We start from the raw sequence: 15516 nt of genomic DNA, 5'->3' as shown, positions 1-15516 counted from the left end.
TTTTTGTACAAAATATATTCTCTAATTATAAGAAGTTAGGTGAACATAGATATGGTTACGCAAGAAGGGTGTCTTGCGATTAAAACGTTGGGCAAACCAAAGTTCTTTGCTGGGATCAAACTTGGTCAATGAAAAGTCAAACTATCAACTTTACACTAAAAATAATAATCATATTATTTACCCGAGGTTTATTCATCATGAGTCATATTATTTGTTTTGGGATCTTGATAATTGTTTCCTATATCAAAAAAATTAAGTGATACTTTTTGTAATGGATTGATTTATCACATATAGTTGATTCCTTTGATTTATTTTTTTTTAGTGACACTTTGGGTACATTTGATAATGTCTACATATGAGTATTATGTCTCGAATCCCTTGAGAGTCTTTTACGTATGATATGATGATATTTTGTATATGTATAACTTAAGTTGATATTCCTTTGCGCTATCATATATCTCTTATTGTTGATACTGGATAATTCAAATTAATATGCTCTGATACTCTTATGTGTCTCTTGCATCTGATATTTATTATGTGAGCAATTCAAGTTAGAAAAGTTCTCAGACATCTCTTACATCTAACATACTTTGACGTAGATAGTTTAAAGCATGTCATGCCCCAACAACCTTGTGCATCTTCGATCTCTACGGCTCTCTATTTAGGCATTTCAATTTAACACTAATTATTGTCCTCATACATACATCCTCAAGCATATTCTTCCTCAAACACTCCCTTAAGGGTAGGGTTGAAGTCATCATACTTTGACGCATTTGTTGGTTATTTGCATTCAATACTTCATACACTAATAGTTTAAGTTAACATACTCTAATGCCCTCGTACATCTCTTTATATTCAACATGTCCTACACGGATAGTTTAAGCGAGATGCCTTGACATCCTTGTGTATTTTCTATCGTATATACAATTATCACACTAGACGCAATCGTGTAATTGATGTTCAACCATCTTTATGTAGGTAGTTCAACTTATATGCGAGTAGCTCAAGCTGACATGCCCTAATATCCTCATGCTTCTCCTATGCGGATAGCTTAAGTTAACAGGCCCCAATATTATTATGTCTCTTATAAGTTTGAGACTCCTTATACGAGGAATTAAAATCAACTAGCATTGGCATCTTTGAGCGTCTTTTATATCTTAGACTCCCTAGTGTGGTCAATTTAAGTTATTATGCCCTTGATATCTTCGCATGTATTCTACATCTGATACTCTTTATGCGGATAATTTAAGTTTCAAAACCCTTATATATCTATTGCATCATATACTCCTTCGACACCCTAACTCTCTTGAGTATCTATTACTTTTGAGATTCTCTAAGTATGGGTTCAAGTTAGTAAGTTTCAACGCATTGATACTTTCTACATATATAATTCAATTTAACAAAGTCAGATGCTTCTAAGCATCTATATGTCCCATGCATCCTGTGTGCTAAGTAATAAACATTACTTGATCATTACTAAATTTTATGGTCTAACACATTTGTCATGCAATACAATAGAATTGATTACTAGATAAAACCATAATATTGGGTCTTTTTAAGTATTACACTCACATATGGATTCTTTGAACTATGCTTATTTATTTGATCTCTTTATGAACTTAAGCATCAAAAATATTTTGTCGAGTAGCCTTTGGCACAAGTTTGCATGATCATTCGGCCTAAAGAATTCGTCATCAAGAGAGTGAGATGAAAAAGGAATGATCAACTTAGACGATTGCATGGAATCTTATTTAACCATCAAATTCTTGACAACATAAAAAATGATTGCATGGAATTTTTTTCCACCTTGCCAATTTTCTATTCTGTTATTTGAATATAAAAGGATGATCATGAATAAAGAATTTGAATATGATTCCTATTTAGATTTTTGCCCACTTTCGATATAAAAATAAATAAGATGCTAAATAAGTATTATAAATTATAAATCAACGTGATAATTGATACCTCCGACTAGTCATGACATGTTATACGCTAATCATTGGGATGTCTCCAAAAACATAATAAGTGAGTTCATGTCTCACGTGATGCTTTCCTCCTTGGCATGGCTTTACAGCCAAACTTGTCCTTCTTCCATGGCTTTACAGCGAACACCTTCGTCTCCAAGCCGAAAGGAATTAAAACTCCACGGATGCAGGACGCAGAAAACGACGATGCTTGTGGCGGCTGTGCTTCGCTGTTGCACCGTCGCTGTGCCGTGCCCTACTTCATGTGCTCCATTGCAATGGAGTTTGCACGAGCGATGCAAGCCATATTAGATTCTCGATTAGTCGTCATCGGGTTCGAAATATTTGAGTCGAGATTGCGCTTTTATAAAATATAATATCGGGCAAATTCTTTTCTTTTTTTTTTTCTCGAGAGAAACTCTACGTTTTTTAAATTTACAAGCAATATTCCTTTTTTTTACTTACTATCTGAAATACATCCATTTTTTTATTTTTTAATATAAATTAAAAAAAAAATACATTAACGATCCGATACAAAAATACTGTGTGAAAGTCATAGTGGAAGATAAAAGGTCATTGTCACTCTTGTTTGTCTGTCCGCATGGACAAAAGTCCAAGATAAGTTAAGATGTTAAAGCAGTTACAAGTTATCCCCTCTAAGACCAGATATAAAAGATAATCCCTGACTATCACGGACTTAATTGGTTTTGCCTAAGTCGTGCAGTACCCTTGCGTGTTCCTCCGCAAATGTCAACCTTCCCGAAACCTCCTATGGTCCCTTAGGACCTACAAAAGAGAAAACAGATTAGAGAAAGCGTCTCACTCGGGATCCACAAGCAAACATTTCAGGAAACCCTTCGTAGACAATAAAAATTACAAACAGACTTTACAAGCTCTGAAGGGTTGCACAACAAAAAGTCAAAATAAGTCTACTACAGACCGAATATCTCTCACAAGTGTCCACATGACATAACCTTTATTTACAAGCATAAGAAGGCCACCAAACCCAACTAAAATTGGGCTTTTAAGTCTTCGACTGTCCCTCTACATGAAGTGCAAAGCATGAACAAACCAAAAACACGGACATATATAAGTATTATATCAAACATCATGTTTAGAACTTTGTCCATATGACGCTACATTGTTAGGCTTCTTTTTCAAGAAAAACCTATACAACTATACCTAAAAAGGATCTTGATGACTAATTTCAGGAATTAAGTTAGAAAATTTTCTCTAATATCGGTTTTAATGCAAGTGGCATCTCGGGAATTCAATGCTTCCACCTTGGAACTATTTTGGAACAAAATCTAAACTACTTTGGAACCACATCAGAACCACTTCAAATACTCTTATACCCTTGAGTTTGAACCACGTTAGGTTGACTCAAACGTCGATTATGGGATGAATCGGTTCAATTATGATATTTTTATAATATATTTTTAGTAAAATCAGAAAAACATTAAACACATAATAAAAATATTATGTTATAATATTTTTTATTTCCTTAATATTACTCAAAATAAAAATACCATGTTACAATGTTTTTTAGTGTGTTATAGTATTTTTCTAATATTACTAAAAACTTTTGTTGAAAAAAATACTGTAAAAATATTATAAACATAATTTTTTTATAAAATTTATAAAAAAAATACAACATCACCATTTTTAATATTATTAAAATATTATAATCGAATTGATTCATCTTATAAATCGATTCATAAAAAAAAATTTCAGGTATTAGGAAAAAAGTCTCAGAATTCTGAAAATGAGAAGAAAAAAAAAATCTAAAAAAGAGTTTTTTTTTCTCGAAAATTCGCTCTAAAAATTAGTTTCTTTAATAAATCGAGAGAAAAAAAAGCGTGTAGATACTCTCTGATCATATAAATAAATGCCATCGAAGAAGGTCGCATTAATTTGGATTTGAAACCAACTCCGTTCACCTGAAAGCCTTCTCCCAACGTCTCCATCCTTTAATTTACTGCAGCCATTGATGAGCCTCTCGCCCCCACGCGGCAGGCAGGCGGTAACACCGCCCGAGCACAGCGTCGTACTGCGCAAGAGATGTACTCTTCGTCCTTTCTCCCGTTTCAAATCTTGCCAGCCCATCCATCATCCCACTCTGGGTGCCGGCCACCACCACCACAACTGCCCCGCCGCCGCCTCCGCCTCCACACAAATTGCGCCACCAACCCTTCCCACCGCTCGCTGAATGAGAGGCTGGCGTTCAGTTACCGCCGGTGCAGCTGCTGTGACACGCACCGGTTCAAATTTCTTCACTGCGATGTCGCCTCGGTCCTCGCACTTTTTCCCCAGTCTTCACGTGACGACGTGACGCTCCCCTCTGGGCTTTTCTGAGCAGCTGCTCCCCATCCGCTCGACCTTTATGCTCCCCACCACCTACGGTACCAGGATCAGCTGCATGGACGCGGCCGTGGTGCAGGATTCTCCCTTGTTGGGTCTCTCTCTCTCCTGGCCGTAATGGTGGTGAATGCGAGGAGAAGGTGTTGACCCTGTCTTCGATCGAGACAGCTGATCCTTGGACCGTTCTGCCTTGGTTTGGCACGCTCACTGTAGCTCAGAATAAAGAGGCGGTGACAAGCAATGATGGAGTAGTAGTAGAAGAAGGCTTGCTGGGGGAGGAAAGGGAAAGGAAGACGGCATTCATTCCCTGCACAATGCAGAAGCCGTTCCTACTTCTGCTCTACGCTGCGCTGCTCTTTTCGTGTGCTGCTCTGCCTGCGTCAGCCGCCCTGGTGGCCTCCGACGCCGCTGCTCTCCTGGCCTTCAAGGCCAAGGCCGACCCCAGTAACCGCCTGGCCTTCTTCCCCGCCGCCAACGACTCCTCCGACGACCACTGCCGTTGGCCCGGCGTCGGGTGCTCCGGTGACGGCAGGGTCGTGCGGCTCGTCCTCGAGGCCGCCGGTCTCCATGGCGCCTTCGCCAGCGGCACCCTCGACCGGCTCAACCAGCTCCGCGTCCTCAGCCTCAAGGCCAACTCCCTCGCCGGGCCCATCCCCGACCTCTCCCGGCTGCTCAACCTCAAGGCCCTCTTCCTCGGCCGCAACCGCTTCGGCGGCTCCTTCCCGGCCTCCGTCCTCTCTCTGCACCGCCTCCGCACCCTCGATTTGTCCAACAACCACCTCTCCGGCCCGATCCCGCCGGCGCTCGCCGCGCTCGACCGGCTCTACGTCATCCGCCTCGAGTCCAATCGCTTTAGCGGCTCCATCCCGCCCTTCAACCAGTCCTCCCTTAAGAACTTCAATGTCTCCTACAATAACTTCTCCGGCGCAGTCCCGGTCACGGCCACATTGTCCTCGTTCGATGCCTCGGCGTTCTCCGGCAACCCATGGCTGTGCGGCGAGGTCGTCAGGAAGGAGTGCGGCTCCCATTTCCTTTTCTTTCACCGTGGCGGAGGCGGCGGCGGCGGCGGTGGCAGCAGCAGCAGCAGCAACGGCAGCGGCAATGGCTCACGCATCGCCCCGCCGCCGGCGAATACGCTGCGCGGGAAGCACGAGGAGATACTCCTCCCCGGCTCAGCTTCGCCATCGCAGAAGATGCACAAAAGAGCCGTCGTCGCGATAGGGTTCTTGGCCGGCTCGCTCCTCGTGATCGGAATCTTCGGTGTCTCCCTGGTGATGCAGAAGCGGCGAAGGAAGATGAAGCAGGGGGAGATCCTGAGCCCGGTGAAGCACAACAACAATAACAACAACGGCGGCGCGGACGCCTCCCCGGAGCCGAACGTGGAGAGCTACAACCAGGAGATCGAGAGCGGGAACAACGAACTCATAGCGGCCGCGGCGCTGGCAATGTCGGAGGAGAAGGTGAAGAAGCTGGCCAAGAGCGGATGCTTGGTGTTCTGCGCCGGGGAGGCGCAGGTCTACAGCTTGGAGCAGCTGATGAAGGCGTCGGCGGAGATGTTGGGCAGGGGGAGCGTGGGGACGACGTACAAGGCGGTGCTGGATGAGAGGCTGATAGTGACTGTGAAGAGATTGGATGCGGCCAAGCTGGGGGCGACGGGGAAGGAGGCGTTCGAGCGGCACATGGACATGGTGGGGAGGCTCCGGCACCCGAACCTGGTGCCATTGCGGGCGTATTTCCAGGCCAAGGAAGAGAGGCTTTTGGTCTACGACTACCAGCCCAATGGCAGCCTTCACTCCCTTATTCATGGTATGGACTTCTCTTCTTCTTTTCCTTTACTTGGTTTTCCATGAATTCAGCCCTTTGATCATTCTTTCACACTGTCACAATTCAGAAATCAGTGCTGTTCTTGATAAATGTTTTGAATTGGAACTGATCCAATCTGTTAGGAAAGCTTCCAATCTGTATATTCGACACCGAACCATATAGGATTACAACTTGCTCTGATACCACAATAAATATTTTTGATCAAAGACTGCAAATCTCAGAAGCTTAAGATCTTAGGAATGGGCATGGTCTAACAGTTCGTCATTCTTCTTGTTCTGTATCACATCTCAGCTCATATTGAATTGGTTATTAAATAGTAGCGAAAGTTATCATGGATAATGGTACTTGTAAGAAACAGAATTGAGGAAAGAGGAATCATCAAGTTATCAAGTGTGCCGTTTGCATTGTTTTCTATGCTTTAGGTGAAAAGAAGGAAAACATAAACTAGGATTCCAGCTTGGTCTAACACCATAATAAGCATTTTTGATTGAATGCTGCTAATCTCAAAAGCTTAAGCTATTAGAAAAGGGCACAATCTAACAGTTGTCATTCTTCTTATTCTGCGGTACGTCTTATCACAGATAATGGTACTTGCAAGAAACAGAATTGAAGAAACAGGAATCATTGAGTAACCAAATGTGCTTTTTGTATTATTATCTATGCTTTATGTGAAAATAAAGCAAAACAGAAACTATATGAAACAGGCCAAGTTTTAGAAGTGTTACGGGAAGAAGTCGTTGACGTCCTGATTAGCCCGACGTGGTCTTGACCTGTATGGGTAGGGTTGTCTGAGGTGGAAACGTCGAGCTCCTGAGGCTTGCCAGAATGTCAACAATTTCTTCCCGTAATAAGAAGCATTTCAAATATTTTGGAAGGAAAATAAAACTTGAACTGCTGTTTTTCCTGCTTGAGATTTGTTATTGTAAATTCATGTCTGGTAGGTTATATATGTCACTCGATATGCGATCACAACACATTTATGTGACCTATCACTGGGTAAATAGAATCTTGAAACTAAAGGTTTATCTTGAATTATCATGATTAATTGGAGAGGAAAATTACATGATAAATAACTAGAAAGTCTATCTTCGAACTTGATTTTTAATCAGAGAGATGGTGTATGTCTTTCAATATTTCTCATGTGAACTCCCCCATCAACTCCTACAGGTTGTGTTGGCTATGTGTTCACATGGTATACATATCAAGTGTTGGTAGCTTCTTATATGCACATGTTTAATCCTCTACATTAGCACTACATTTGACAAGATGGCTTCGTCGATTGACCACAAGAGTTATTTGTGTGTTTGTGCCTTATATCATTCGTTAATTTCCTTGCTGCATCATGCACTTGACAAATACTTGCATTTGCAGTATTATGCTAACAATATGTCATTCAGTCAAAATCAAGATGTTATATTTTACTAAATCTTCTAAATTGGTACATGCGCATAGCAAGGAAAGATGAATACGAAGATTGCTAATTCACCCAATTTTGAGTTAGCAATTGTGAAGCTAGTTAACTTATTATTAAATGACAATGAATAAAAATTTTGAGTTGCGGATAACAATAGTAATTGCATAAATCACTATTGCAATTCATTTTCATTTCCCTAATGAATTAATTAGCCATCAGTTGATTTGTATCTGCTGGTTCTCATTTCACTTAAATTATTTGTTTTTGTTGTCCTAACGTTTCGCTATAGGCTCAAGATCCACACGGCCGAAGCCCCTTCACTGGACCTCATGCCTAAAGATCGCGGAAGATGTTGCACAAGGCCTTGCATACGTCCACCAAGCCTCTCGATTAGTGCATGGCAACATTAAATCGTCCAACGTCCTTCTCGGTTCCGAGTTTGAGGCTTGCCTGGCCGACAACTGTCTCTCCTTCCTTGTGGAACCATCGGAGAGCCAAGACAGCTCAGGATACCGAGCTCCTGAAACCAGAAAGTCTAATGACCAGCTAACTGCGAGATCAGACATCTATGCATTTGGTGTGTTACTGCTGGAGCTCCTCACCGGGAAACCTCCTTTGCAACAACCACTCCTAATGGCAACCGATCTGCCTGCCTGGGTTCGATCAACAAGAGAAGATGGAGCTGATGATGAACGCCTGATGATGATCATCGACATCGCCGCAGCCTGTGTTCAGCTTTCCCCAGATAGTCGGCCAACCACATGGCAGGTACTGAAAATGATTCAGGAAGTGAAGGAGGCCGACACAGGCGACAACGATAGTGATTCAGCATCACTTTCCTAGATCCAGAACAGATGCCCATATCTTGTGGTCTTTGTTCATGGAATCTTTTTTCTATCATAGGGATAGATGTACCGTCAAACCATACATGCCAGAGGATGTGCTAAAGATCATTTAGTAGTGTTATGGCTGTTTGCTTGAAGTCTCTCTTCTGTGGTTCTCAGGAGAAGAGCCCCAAGTCCGGTGGCAGGGTTCCTTGGAGATACTGCTCAGAAGTCCATTTCTCTTGTACCATATCAGCAGTATCAGCCAAACCAGTGGTGTAAAAGGTATTAGCTACAGTCAGGTTAAATAAAGATCAGATTGGGACTCTTCAGAGGGTGCAAAATAGATTATAATTATTGTTAGCTTGGTAAAATAATATTGTGGAAGTCTCAAATCATATATAATCTCTTAAACTTTCGAGGTTGGATTATTTTTATTTTTAATTTTATTAAAGATAAATAGTAAAGGATTAATTATATATTATCTATTATAATTAGTTATTTTTAGTATTTTGATTTTTTATATTTGTAAAAATTATATCAAAAAATTTTTATTTATGAAAGTAAAATATTGATCTTTATATAAGATTAAAAAATTAATTTTATTGAAGTAAATATTAAAGATATCTAATTATAGAAGATAATTTATAATTAGTCCATAGTAAAGATATGATTCAATTTTTAAATTTTATGATAATATATTATTATCTCTTTTTTTTTAATTTTTAATGCACTTCAAATAATATTTGTTTAATTCGTTTGTTTTTATGAGTATTAGTAACCCAATCAAAATCTTCATCGGTATATATATCGGAACAATGATCAAATCCAAGCAATCATATCAGCCCACAGGGGCACATATAGCCGTTAACCGTCGCTCACCTTCCTTTCATCCCCGCGAACTGCGCAAGCAGCTCGTCAGCCATATCCGTGCTCGAGTTGTCCAGAGATCGGTTGACGACCGGAGTGGTTGCCTCCTCCACCGGATGAGCCCCGTCGTGCTCCTTCTGCGAAGTTTCTGCGGCCGCACTGCTGCCGCTCTTCCCCTCCGACTCGGTTGCCTTCGGCGGAGGGTCGGGAGGATTGGCCTCCTGCAGCTGGAGAGCGTACTCGAGGTTCCACAACACGTCGCCCATGGACAGCCGGTCCACCCCGTATTCCGCCAAGCACTTCTCCGCGGCCTCCACGAACTTGCTAAGGGAGTCCTTGTTGATGGTGCCGGCGATGTTAGGGTCGATGATCTTCTCGATCAGGCCTTTCCGCTTCCACTGCAGCGCCCATTCCGCCAGGTTAACTTGCTCCCGCGGCAGCGCCGGGTTGAGGGCCGGCCGCGCGCAGAGGGTCTCGAGCAGCACCACCCCGAAGGAGTACACGTCCGACTTATCCGTCAGCTGCTGGCACCTGAAGTACTCGGGGTCGAGGTAGCCGAAGCTGCCCTTCACGGCGGTGCTGACGTGCGTCTGGTTCATCCCTGGCGCGTCCTTGGAGAGGCCGAAGTCCGACACCTTGGCCACGAAGTTCTCGTCGAGGAGGATGTTGGTGGTCTTGACGTCGCGGTGGATGATCCCCTGCGCGGTGCCGGTGTGGAGGTAGTGCAGCCCGCGCGCGGCCCCGATGCAGATCTCTAGCCTCTGCTTCCACGACAGAGGAGGGAGGTCGTTGCCGTAGATGTGATCCCGGAAAGGCCCGTTCGCCATGTACTCGTACACCAGGATCATCTCCGAGTTCTCGTCGCAGTAGCCGATCAGCGACACCAGGTGGCGGTGGCGGAGCTTGGACAGCATCTGGATCTCCGTCTGGAACTCGTTGATGCCCTGCTCCGACTGCGGGTTTCCTCGCTTGACCGCCACCTTCGTCCCGTCCTCCAGCTCGCCAAGGTACACGTTCCCGAAGCCTCCCACGCCGATCACAGCTTTCTCGTCGAAGTTCTTCGTCGCTGCCTGCAGCTCGGACAGGGAGAGGTACCGGCCGAACCCCATTGTCGAGGAGAAGGTGTGGCCGCTCCTGTTCGAACCGTAGGCCGATCCCCCCTTGCTTGTCATGAAGGTGGAGTTACCTGTGTGCACCGGGAGGAGCCACGAAGAGAAGCTGTTCCTTCTCTCCCAGTCGTGGGGTCTCTTGGACCACTTCACCACCATCGCACCGAGGCCGGCGAAGGCGCCAAACATCATGGCGAACCCGACGGCGGCTACAACTCGCTTCGAGCTGCCACCGCCGTCGGCCCTCGAACCATCGATTCCAAACTCGCCGTCCAAGCTCCCCACCGAGCTGCTCATCTTAAGAATCTCCACGCCGTTGAGCAACGCGTCGATGGTACCGGTGTCCTCCTTCATGGGACCGATCTGGACGGTGATTCGGTCCGTGGCCACCGAGGCGTTGAGCACGAAGTCTTTGTAGTAAGGCATGGCGAGGCCGGAGGTGACGGTGGATAGGTCGAGCCCTGATATGGCCATCATCCCGTTGATGTACACGTTGAAGTAGAGGCTGTTGAGCGCCTTGCTGATGATGTCGCAGAAGTGTAATCGAACCAAGTAGCCGAACGTGGAGTCGACGTCGAAGGACCAGGTGACGTTGAAGTTGGCGTCCTCCACGCCGGCGTCGGCCATCTTGACGGCGGTGGCGTACACCGAATTCGGCGCGATCAGGGGCGAGGTTCCCTCCGGATACTTGATGATGCCAGGGGACACGGACACGTTCTTGGCGGTGGGCGGCGACTTCAGGAAGGACGCGTCTTGCTCCCAAGCGCGCCCGAGCGTGTCGTTGGCGGAGGTGATGGCCGGTCCGCCGACATTGACCCGGTAAGCCACCTGGTAGGCGTACAGCGAGAGCCCGGCTGCCTCCCCGACGGGCGAGACAGTGGAGGCCGTGTCAGGGATCAGCGCGTCGGGGGCGGAGACGACCTCGATACCGTTGATGAAGGCCACGGATTTGCGGAGAGGGGAGAAGTGGATGGTGAGGTGCGGGGACGTGGCGTTGACGAGGTACTCCTTCAGCACCCACTTGGAGGGGTCGTTGACGGTGAAGCTGTGGAGGAGGACGAGGTCATCGGTGGAGACAGAGAAGACGGCGCCGGTGAGGTCGAAGTCGGTGTTGTTGACGGGGAAGAAATGAAGGCGAATCCAGTGCCAGCCGGGGTGGGCGAGGGTGAAGCTGTAGGCGGTGTCGTCGTGGAAGATCCTGGCGGACAGGTAGAGCGGGGAAGGGACGCCGGGCACGGCGGTGACCGAGACGTGGACATCGTCGGTGGCGGACAGGAAAGGAGACGACTGGGCGTCGGTCTTGAACAGGCGGCCGTCGGGCATAGTGATAGCGGAGGCTCCGCCGCAGTCGATCAGGAAGTTGTCTGAGGGGGTGAAGGAGACGGCGGACGTCTGTTGTTGGGCGGAGGCCGACGCCGCCAAGGCCATGAAGAGGAGGAGGAAGACGAACCGACGATCCATGCTCATTGGGATCATGGTCATCTCAGCCGCTTCTTGTTCGATCTCCCACTACGCCATGGAGGAGGTGAAGGGTTGGTTGGCGAGTCGAAGTGTCTCCTCCCTCACGGCCTTTCCGGTCCCGGAAGGGGGGGGCTCGGGAAGGTGGAGGAAAGGGAGGAGGAGGAAGAGGAGGAAGATATACGGATGTAATTGTAATGGGACCGAGAAATCAGGGCTTCTGCATTTGTTGCATGGCCAGCTGCAAATCTTGGGCCGGTTTTTAACCTCCATGCTATTTGTGGTGGCCGGAAGACCGGGTCAAGCCGCAGAGAAGAACCCGGCGGCACCTTTCTCTCCTCTCAACTTCTTCCTCCTCCTCCTCCACCTCCTCCCCCTCCACCTCTTTCTGTTGGCAAAAGATGGCATGAAACCGATGCATGCTGGTAGTACCTTCAAAGAATTGTGTACTCTACGATGAACTTATGGATCGAGTTGATCACCAAACATATTACTTTTGTTTTGTGATTGGCATGGAGTTGGAGATCTATTTAGAACAAAAGGAAAGATTGATACACTTGCATTAATTTAATCTTAAGATCGCACTAGAAAGTTGATTTATCAACTTAATAAATTAAAAAAAAGGTGTTTCAAAATATTTATATTAATTTAATGATAATGTACTTATTTAACCCTTATAAATTATGTCGGATTAAATCACTATCGTATCTAACTTTTATATCCTTATAATTGTGTTAAAAATATGTTTATAAATGCACACGTTTATGCAGAAATGTTGAGACACTCTGATTTATTTAAATGAGACCATAATTGCAGATATTTTGAGGAAAGTAAGGCCGATATATATATATATATATATATATATATATATATATATATATATATATATATATATATATATATATATCGTGATAAAGATGAGATAAAGGCGGACGCTTTATCCCCGTCCCTTGCGCCTTCTGCTCAGGTCAGCTTAAAGAAATCTCCGCTTCCGCCGCCGCCGTCTCGTCGTCCTCCTCCTCTCCTCTCCTCCGCCATCCTACCGGACAATTCGAAACAAACTACGCAAGTCCGAGAAATATGCATGCCTTAGCAGCGCTTCCTTCCTGCCCGCGGCACCAACCCGCTCTCACCCTCGATCTCATGAGGACGACAACGACGACAACGGGTTGGTGCGGGGGGCGACCCGCTCCTTGCCTCCCTTGCAACCGCCGGTCTCCCTCGTCCCTCCATGTCGCGCTCTGCCGGAGGCCTTCCGACCATGTACGACGCATCTTTCTCCTCCCGTTTCCACCCTCGCTCCATTCCCTCTCTGAGCTGCTCTTCTCTCCCCCATCTCACGCGAGAACGCATGGTCCCAAGAACTTTATTGGAAGGAAAAGAAAGAAAATGAGAGCTAGTTCACTGTATATATGCCTTCTGATGATTGACTGTTTGCGTGTTCTCATGCAGGAAGTGGGTGCGGGTGATGCGGACGACGTGTTCGACGATTTGTTCAAGAAGTACGGGAAGGTGGTATACAAAAGCGGCGACCAAAAGCGGCCTGCCGCAGAGGCAGATGATGATTCCGAGAGCTTGTCTTGTAAGCCCACCCCATAACTATGCTTAGAAGCTGCGTAAATTGTCCCCAGTGTTCCTCACAATGTCAAGAACAGGGGATCATTATTTGGAAGGGGATAAAAACAAGAACTTTACTTGCTAGGAAGTCATATAATTGCTAAAACTATCACATCTCATGAGAATGTATGGGTAAGGTAGCAAAGTTTTCCTAGTAATAGCATAACAGGATGCGGGGGAGTAGGTTTGGGCCAGAGCTATCACAAGCATTAATATTGTGGTGGTAAAATTGAGGCTTACTGCAGAACATTGCTATGGTTACCACAAAATGTTGTTTTTGTGGGTAGGTATACGAGGACATGTTTTGAAGTTTCTTATTTGAAACCACCTGTTAGGCCTAAAATATTATTATTATTTTTTCATAATATCTTTCACATGATATGAGATCATCCTGAAATGACATCACACAATGTAGTATTGTGATCCAATTGCCATGGACTCTCACATTACGCCCACAAACTTTTTGAGATACATGCCCACGTATCCTTGTCTCGGACATTTCAAAACTGTACTCTTTGTGAAGTGACAGATGGATATGTAATTCCTTTTTTTTGTTTGGTACATATTATCTTGAACTGAATTCAACAAAGAAATTGTGGAAGCGAATCATAGAACTTTTTATGCCATGTTTTTTACAATAAATATGTGGATGAATCGGCATTGATGAGGTAAATGTGTTTTGTAGTTGCGGTCACACTAGCCAAAGTTGCAAATGAGGTCAAAGCTGCTGATATCCGTGTTCTCTTTGTGAAGCCTCTGGTTTACTGGACTCGATTTTTTATCATCGTCACAGCCTTTTCTCGACCGCAAATTGACGCAATTGGGTACTTATTTTGCTCCTAGAATACTTGCAACTTCTGTTTTAGCTGAGTGTTTGCACTATACAATTTGCTCTTCAAAGCATATATATTAACAATTAAAGTAAATTTAGTTAGCCTTGCTTATCCAATCTGTAGCTCCTCTGCAGAATCTAAATTTTGCTGTCTAAGCCTTTTTCTTGGTGTCTTGTATTCTAGGTCAAAGATACGAGACACAGCTGAAAAGCAATTTAACAAAATTGCATCTGGTGATACCAAGCCCAACTCATGGACCTTACTAGACTTTGGTAAGTCTGTTGCACTGATTTATGCCATTTGAGGTGTTTTAACTTCCGGTATGTGTTGGGGGTACATACTAACCAACCAAATTGAGTTGGCTTGGTAAATTCTGAATTGCTTGCCAAGCCTTTTTACATCTGTTCTTGATATATGTCTTTGTGTTGCAATGCACTTGAAAGCAGACACTGATTGACACGTACATTGTTGAGTGGATTATTTTTTATCATCTAGTGATTTTTTTCACTGTTAGCTACCGGAATCCTTCTCTCTCTCTTCCTTTCTTTTCGAGAGATGGTTCTTTTCTTGCTCACAGATCTTTTCACTACACACGCAGGTGATGTGGTAGTTCATATATTTCTTCCGCAGCAGCGAGCTTATTACAACTTGGAAGAATTTTATGGCAACGCTACACCTATTGAGCTGCCTTTTGACAATCAGTCCCCATTCCGTAGCTAATACAGTCAGCATCACTTGAAATGGTTGGTAATCTATGGAAGGAAGCAAACCCCTTGCGCTGAAAAAATCACATCTTCTTGTCAGCCACTTGTGCCTCCTTCAAGAAGAGAGATTTATAACGTCACACTTTTGATGAACTAAAATAGATCGCTGGAAGTTGTCTCTTGGTTGCAGAGGTTGCTGGAGCATATATTTGGCAACCATGTTACCTATGTCAGATGATTCATCAAGATCAAATGTATCTCAGTAAGATATTCCCTCAGATGTGTAGGGAGGCAGCTTTACGAATCTGGAATGTTAATTGTGTTTTGGAAAACTTCATATGCTGCCTATGGAAAATTTCTCAGCATTCAATTCTATAACAATAGGGGCTGAGATAAATCCAGGAGGGGATCAACCTTGATCCAGTGCATTTCATGATAGGTTGTACTGCATCGATTTGTTTCTGTGGCATGACAAGCTGTTTAAACAAACCATTTGGTTGCTGAGATCTAGAATTAATATCATAAACTTTGTTCTGCA

General features: G+C 44.6%; 3 protein-coding genes across 3 annotated transcripts; 2 read left to right on the top strand and 1 right to left on the bottom strand.

Annotated features, from left to right (window-relative positions):
* The first annotated feature begins 4588 nt into the window (after positions 1–4588).
* LOC135609783 (probable inactive receptor kinase At5g67200) lies at positions 4589–8719 on the top strand. The gene is made up of 2 exons (XM_065103419.1): positions 4589–6131; positions 7853–8719. The coding sequence occupies exons 1-2, from the start codon at positions 4640–4642 to the stop codon at positions 8404–8406; spliced, it is 2046 nt and encodes a 681-aa protein (XP_064959491.1). The 5' UTR covers positions 4589–4639; the 3' UTR covers positions 8407–8719.
* A 453-nt stretch (positions 8720–9172) lies between these two features.
* LOC135608967 (probable receptor-like protein kinase At4g39110) lies at positions 9173–11919 on the bottom strand. Its single transcript, XM_065102053.1, has one exon. It carries the CDS (start codon positions 11846–11848, stop codon positions 9266–9268), a length of 2583 nt encoding a protein of 860 aa, XP_064958125.1. The 5' UTR covers positions 11849–11919; the 3' UTR covers positions 9173–9265.
* Positions 11920–12750: 831 nt separating this feature from the next.
* LOC135609782 (protein Iojap, chloroplastic-like) lies at positions 12751–15516 on the top strand. Its single transcript, XM_065103418.1, has 5 exons — positions 12751–13087; positions 13277–13406; positions 14127–14265; positions 14458–14546; positions 14873–15516. Exons 1-5 carry the CDS (start codon positions 12905–12907, stop codon positions 14992–14994), a joined length of 663 nt encoding a protein of 220 aa, XP_064959490.1. The 5' UTR covers positions 12751–12904; the 3' UTR covers positions 14995–15516.

The sequence above is a fragment of the Musa acuminata genome, chromosome BXJ2-4 (genome assembly GCF_036884655.1).
Source record: "Musa acuminata AAA Group cultivar baxijiao chromosome BXJ2-4, Cavendish_Baxijiao_AAA, whole genome shotgun sequence".
NCBI classification, from domain to species: domain Eukaryota; kingdom Viridiplantae; phylum Streptophyta; class Magnoliopsida; order Zingiberales; family Musaceae; genus Musa; species Musa acuminata.
Note: the sequence above shows the minus strand (reverse complement) of the source record. Positions and strands in the feature narration are given on the sequence as shown.

Bases quoted from the DNA above. Each gene is read 5' to 3' on its own strand.
- LOC135609783 (XM_065103419.1), top strand. From the start codon at position 4,640: ATGCAGAAGCCGTTCCTACTTCTGCTCTACGCTGCGCTGCTCTTTTCG. The intron at 6,132-7,852 runs GTATGGACTTCT...GTTTCGCTATAG, and splicing joins CCTTCACTCCCTTATTCATG to GCTCAAGATCCACACGGCCG.
- LOC135608967 (XM_065102053.1), bottom strand. From the start codon at position 11,848: ATGACCATGATCCCAATGAGCATGGATCGTCGGTTCGTCTTCCTCCTC.
- LOC135609782 (XM_065103418.1), top strand. From the start codon at position 12,905: ATGCATGCCTTAGCAGCGCTTCCTTCCTGCCCGCGGCACCAACCCGCT. The intron at 13,407-14,126 runs GTAAGCCCACCC...TGTGTTTTGTAG, and splicing joins TGATTCCGAGAGCTTGTCTT to TTGCGGTCACACTAGCCAAA. The intron at 14,266-14,457 runs GTACTTATTTTG...CTTGTATTCTAG, and splicing joins CCGCAAATTGACGCAATTGG to GTCAAAGATACGAGACACAG.